Source organism: Vitis vinifera, chromosome 3, assembly GCF_030704535.1.
Source record: "Vitis vinifera cultivar Pinot Noir 40024 chromosome 3, ASM3070453v1".
Classification (NCBI taxonomy): domain Eukaryota; kingdom Viridiplantae; phylum Streptophyta; class Magnoliopsida; order Vitales; family Vitaceae; genus Vitis; species Vitis vinifera.
In genome coordinates, this window is record NC_081807.1 from 9,588,855 (window position 1) to 9,595,488 (window position 6,634).

The 6,634-nt window shown below is 36.2% G+C and overlaps 1 protein-coding gene across 1 annotated transcript in view; it reads right to left on the minus strand.

The window, feature by feature from the left end:
- The window catches only part of LOC100241204 (probable protein S-acyltransferase 23), a 60,790-nt gene extending 54,556 nt beyond the window's left edge, over nt 1–6,234 (minus strand). The window contains exons 1-3 of the mRNA XM_002270469.5: nt 5,802–6,234; nt 5,573–5,713; nt 3,351–3,463 (exon numbers count right to left, since the gene is read on the minus strand). Of these exons, the coding sequence (XP_002270505.1) occupies nt 3,351–3,463; nt 5,573–5,713; nt 5,802–6,026 (479 nt within the window). The 5' untranslated portion in view covers nt 6,027–6,234. The remainder of the gene's footprint in view (nt 1–3,350; nt 3,464–5,572; nt 5,714–5,801) is intronic.
- Nucleotides 6,235–6,634: the final 400 nt, after the last annotated feature.

Genomic DNA, 6,634 nt, shown 5'->3' on the forward strand with positions numbered 1-6,634 from the left:
TACTTTGGATTATGTGGCAAGAGAAAAATGTTATGATCTTTGGGGAAAGGAGGAGAACAAAAGAGATGTTATGGGATCTAATTCACTTTTATTCATCCTTGTAGGCCTCTTGCTTAGTCACCTTTAAGAGGTTCCAATCAATCTTATTCAACTCAGTTGGTATTTGATTTGTAATTCAAAAGAGGTGGATAACTATGAGAGTTTTCGAGTCTTAAGGAGTTTTGTGGTTGTCTATGTCTCCTCGTATAGCGGATGTGTTTAGTCTTTTGTGTTGTTTTTGTATTAAGAGAGGAGGACCTCTCATCCTTCTCTTGTACTTTTTCTTTTTCTAATATATTTCTTGAATGAAATGGTAGGGTCCTAGCTTCTTACACCAACTTCCTACTCGAAGCTTTCCATTATGAGCCTCTCCTTAATGACAACCTGGGATTAGTTAAGGCTTCAATACTCAAAGAGAGTTCTTTATGAAAGGGAAATTCACTTTCATTCAGAGCAGTCTCACTAGTTTGCTTACGTATTTTTCATATTTGCTTCTAGTATCATATCTACTTATAATACCAATTCAAGTAGCATTCAGTTGGGGAAGCTTCAAGCAAACTTCATGTGAAGGGTGGTGAATTTGAGTTTTGAGGTAGGTGTAGCAGCTAAATACACAGCTCATAGGAAAATGGTTATTGAGGTTTCTAGTGGAAAGTGAATGCTTGTGCAGGGAGGTCATCACTTAGAAGTGCGGCATAGATAAGTCAATGTCAAACAAAAGATGCATTATCTCTTTATTTATCAAAAAAAAAGATGCATCAATAACTATAAAGTAGGTGTTTGGAAGGCTATGGTGGCAAACTTCATAAGTGTATAGGGATTACATATAAAGCTAAGGATGAGAGAAGGGTTAGAGTTGGATTGAAATTGGGTGTGGAAGCATTCCCCTAAGGTGGAATGGATGCCGGTGCACAAGCAACTTTAGGAATGTGACCTTCGTGTGTGGTTGTTGTAGTGCTCAGATGGAATGTGAATTTATAAGGCAGAATCATGATTAAAAACTTAATAGCATCAGTGCCTCTTCAAAAAACTTTATTCACTAAAGAAATGAAGAAATGGTTCCTCCTCAATGAAATCTCTACATCAAAATTAATTTTTGAAACAAAGAGTACTTTGTGGTTGAAAGCAATTAGATGTTGGTTGTTCCTCCAAAGACAGATTCCATCTTGGATGGGACTATAAATAAATGTTCAATGGTTGATCATTTTATTAATAAGAATTACTTAGTCCAAATCATTGCATTATATGTAAAAGAAGGTGAATCAATTAATCACCTCATTCTGCACTATCAGGCAATTCCATGGTTTTTTTTCTTAATAAACAGATAGTGTATATCAAAAATGATCATCTATGTACACTCTAACCCATTCCAAACAAAGTACTCATAAGACAATCTTTAAGTGTTTATTCTAATTGTTCTAAGTCTTCAAAAGACCTCTTGTTTTTATCCTTCCATAGCATCTAAAGGGGTGGCTCTTCGAGCCTTTTTTTCTTTTTCTTTTTCTTTTTCTTTTTCTTTTTCTTTTTTTTTCTGTTTCTTTCCCATAAAAGACCCACGCCAACTCAACAAACTTCCTCGTACAATAAAGTGCATCACCTAAACCACACCAAACAGAGAGAAAACTAGTTGCCATAGGATACCTGCTTTATGGCAATGAAGTAGCAAATGATCAGTTGATTCTTCCTCAACTTTGCACATATGACATCTATTTGGCATTATCCATTCCCTTCTTTTAAGTTGATCAATCATTAAAATCTATTCCCATGTTGCTTCTCATGCAAAGAATCTCACCTTCCAAAGATGAGTCTCCACACCATCACACCATTTATCTTTCTAAAATTTGACCCTTCTTCCATTGCCAACTTTGAAATGAGATCTACTCATGAAGGACTCTCACCCACCTCTAGTAGCTTTCCACACACCCAACCCATAACCATCCTTCACACCCTTTGAACACCAACCCCCTACTTCTTCCCAAAATTTTTGTGCTATAATACTTTTCCATAAGAAATCCCTCCCAATTGTGAATCTCCAGCTCCACTTGCCAAGGAGTGTCTTGTTTAGAGTAGAGAGATTTCTAATACTAAGGTCATCCTACTTTTTGTCCAAGCAAACTATGAACCAATTAACCAAATGGGGTTTTTTCCGCTGATGCAGCCCCACACCAAAGGAAGTTTTTTCAAATTTGTTCTAATCTTAAACACACTGTTTTTAGGATGACAAACAAAAACATGAAGTAAATTGGTAGGCTCAAGATAAGTCTCCCAACTTTGGAAAGATATTCCCTCTTTCATATATTGAGCCTTTTTTGAAATCTTTCTTCCACCACATCTTAAACTACCATTGCTTTGAAAGAAGCTCCTTCACTTTGTCAAGTCCCCTGACCAAAATTAGTTTATTTTCTCCAAATTAATTTTAAATCTGTATGTTGCCTCAAACCACATAAAAGACCAACTCAGATACACCAATTATTCTTCCCTCATGTTGCAGAAGATCGATGTATTGCCAGAATATGGTAGATAGGTCATTTCTAACCATGCACCATATTTACCACCCACCTTGAAGCCCCCTTCACTAGCCCTTCACAGAATCCAACTAAGTGCCTCCATGACAAACATGAATAAGGAGAAAGGGGGTCCCCCTGTCTTGGCCTCCCAGAGATTTAAAAGAAACCAGACAAGGTCCCGTTATCTAGAAAATTTTGCTCAGAAGATGCACCAACAACTATTCTATGGTTATGAACCTTTGCATTCTCTCTTTTGGATCACATAGGTGAGGACATGGATTAGGAAAAAGGATACTGGAGATTGGTGGACAAGAATTGACAACAACGAATTTTTAAAAGAGTGTTACCATTGATCATTTAATTTTTTGCATCATTTGGAAGGAAAAAAATAAGAGAACCATTGGGAATGAAGAGAGACCTGCAAGGGGATGACATTGATTTATGCAAAACTAGTTATGGAATAGTCCTTTCTGCCATGGGTACGTACTTGTTTTTTTTTTTTTCCTTTGCTTATGTGGTAGTTTTGTTTTCTTTTTCAAGTGTATATAGCATGTTCCAACAAATCCTACATTTTCTAGGAATTCAATTTATTTATTCATAAAGGCCATTCATCATTATCTCACTCTTCATACACAAAATCAAAAAATAAACAAATATTTTGTAAGTTCACCATTATGCACACAAATACAAAAGAATTCTCTCCTATAAGAAAAAAATTCAAGAATTATATATGAGGATTTTCCAGGTCTGCATCCAAAGACAAGAATCATGTCCATGTCCATAAGCCATAGCATTTTAACATACCAATGAAGAGGACTTCTCCCATCTCTATCCGGTGCATCAAAATCTGCATGGTACTTTGCAACAAGGTGATTTATGAAAGCTGTTTGTCCATATTGAGCAGCAACATGAACTGCCTGCAAAAAAATGTTGGGTTTAACAACTGCAAGCCTGAAAATATAACAAGCTTAGTATGCATAAAAACAAGAAATAGATCAGAAAATTTAGATCAAGACCAAAACCATCAGGAAAAAAAAAAAAAAAGTTTTTTTTATAAGTAAAAGCAATTGTATTAAGAAAGCCTAAAGAAGTACACCTGAAAGTATACATAATGACTACAAAGCAACAAGGCCAAAAAGAAAAGGGAGAGCAAAAAATCACAAAATCACCCCTTTACTCACATCCCAACCAATCAATGAAATCATATATAAACCACGATTTACACCCTACATGCACCCTAATCTAATCCAAAAACATGTACAAAAAAACTTAACCATCAATGACTAAAAATATCCTTAACCATAAAAATATAATTTCTAAAATAAAAATAAATAAACAAAAAAGAAACAGAAAAAATCATGACTATAAGTGCCTAATTTCCCAAGCATCAACAAAAGCTTATGAATATTGCCATTTTCAGATTTTCAACCCAATCCAAAGGGATCACCGGAAATCCAGCAGGGGTTTGGTGTGGTATGTAAGGGGCAAGTGGATTTGGAGACTCAATTCCATTTCTTTACACCTCAGTAGGAATCTATGGGTCATGGATTAAGGTGCAAGAGTAATGTAGTTCACCAAAACCCAGGTTCTATGAGAAGCTTCAAATGACTGAAAATTAGAAAAGGTGCTATGTTTCTTTAGCTTCTATTCATTTGAAGAAAATCAGAAAGTTTGGAATCCATAGAAAAAATGCTTTTTGATTTCCTTCTATTTTTTTCTAGAAATCTCACCTCCTTCCCAGTAGGGAATTCCTGTGTCTGTAGTGTGGAGTTCCTGTTCACCATTAAAAGTTGGCTTCATGGGCTGCCCTTTGGAAAATACTTGACTTTAGACCCTTAGAGACATAGAAATTGCATCCTAGCTAATTGTTTGTTGTTTGTGTAAAATGAGTCATCTACAAATCATATTGTCCCTCATCAAGAGATGATATGCCATCTCTGGGCTTTAGTTTATTCTGTGTTCGAAATCTCTCAGGTTCTGCCTCAGTCCATTAAGAACTTCCTAATATCTTGCAAATAGAATTTCGTGTGAAAAAAGAAGTATCAAATTCAGCTCCATGTGTACTTTTGGGTGTTTGTGAAACCAGAGGAATCTTCAAAAGATTTTGAAGGGGTAGAGATCTTTGGTATAAAACTGAAATATGTATTTAAAAAATTTTAATTTTGGTTTATGTGGTCTCTGGATCCTACGAAAATGGGAGTATCTGTGATTGACCTTTTCGGGTGAGCTAGCAGTATAAACAGATTTTCAGCATTCTTTTCCCCTTTTTTTCATTTGCCCCCCTGATTGAATGGCACTCTATATACATAATGTGCACTAGATTCCACTCCATTTTTGCATGTGAATTGTACTTTTAACTCATCAAACAAAAAGTTATAAACACTTTTAAATAAATTAAAAAAATTAAAAGACGTTGGTACCTGGGAAAAATAATCATATCATGCATGCAAATTTTACGATATCAAATTTGCAGAAGGCTTGATCTCAAAAGATAAGTTCACTGTTATCAACAGCTCAAGGAGTCCCCTCAGCATGTTAAACTCAAACAGCTTTAGAATTTGAGAGTATAGTAGGCAGTTTCTTCCCATTTTTTATCACATTTGGAATGCTGGAATAGAAAATGGGAAGGGGAAGTTTGGATTTTTTTTTAGGATGGAACTAGGAATCAAAAATTCATTAGTATGGAAACCAAATCCCACTCTCACTAGTGTGATTCACCTCAATTCCCATCCTACTTTCATTCCTATTCCCACATACCAATCACACATTGTACTAAGAATTGGAACCATTAGAACATTGAGAAGTTAACAAGGATATCTTGTTAATCATAGCCATATTTCCACTTGTTGAAGCATTGTTTCAATTTAATTGGAAATAGGAGTGGAGTGGAGGAATTGAAAAACAGAAATGGAGTATACAGTAACACCAAAGAACAAACTCTCAAACAAGCATCATGTCATCTATTCATACAGCATATTACCAATTGAAGAAAAAGAAAGAATTGAAGTAACCAAGAAGCCAATTACCCGATACCCATTAATATCAGCCGCCTCCACCCGAGCTCCATTCTGTAAAAGGATGTCCGCCACCGAAACCGCACCCCGAACCGCAGACCAATGCAAAGCCGTCTGCTGTGAATTATCGACCGCATTCACATCACCGCCATGCTTCAACAACACCAAAAAACAATAAAAACTCAGCAATTCCTTCACAAAATCCACCAAAACAAAACCACATTCAAACAATTCACAATACCTCGATGACGTACTGCACGATATCGGGGAAATTATTGAGAGAAGCCCAATGAAGAGCATAGTACCCATTTCCATCAGGCTTTGAGAGAGAAGCGCAGTTTTCTTCTACAAATTTCCGCAGTTTTGGGAAATCTCCGTAGGCACAAGCGGAGAAAACGTCGAAGATGTGGGCTTCGTTTTTCGGAGTTTTGGAGTCTGAGTCGACTTCGATCTCGGGAGAAGCCATTCAACTACTACATGCGAGAGGTACACGGAATCTTAGGGTTTTTTTAGCCAGCAAAGAGGCACAACGGAGAAGATAATGTGGACAGCGCGAAAGGGCGAGTTTCGGGAAGTTCACCTTATGCCAGCGTGGCATTTCGGTTACTCGGCCGCGACACGTCAGTAAATTATGGCTCAATAAAAATATTTTGTTGTTTTTGGGAAAATGATTTGTCTCGTTGAATTTATAATTTTGTTTATAAAATATTTGTCCCCAGATGCCCAATACAACGTGGCAGTTAACCGTCATAATTTTGAAAAAATATAGGGGAATTTATGTAACCATACACCAAGGGGCAAAATTTTGTCTTTTGGAAACTTAACTTTTTACTTTTCAAATTCAATGGATTTTGTAAAAAATAAACAATCTTTCATACACTGTAATAGTGATGTTGAGACCCTTTCAAAAATACCCTCCTATAATTTGACATCTCTCCTAGTTGGATAAGTTGTTTGTTGTCCACTTAAGCCAATGACATGACTCAGTTACATGTCATCAGCCAGCTAGACATTCCACATGGATTGATGTTTTAAACAATATTTACCCCCAAATATTTTCTTCTTTCTTCAACC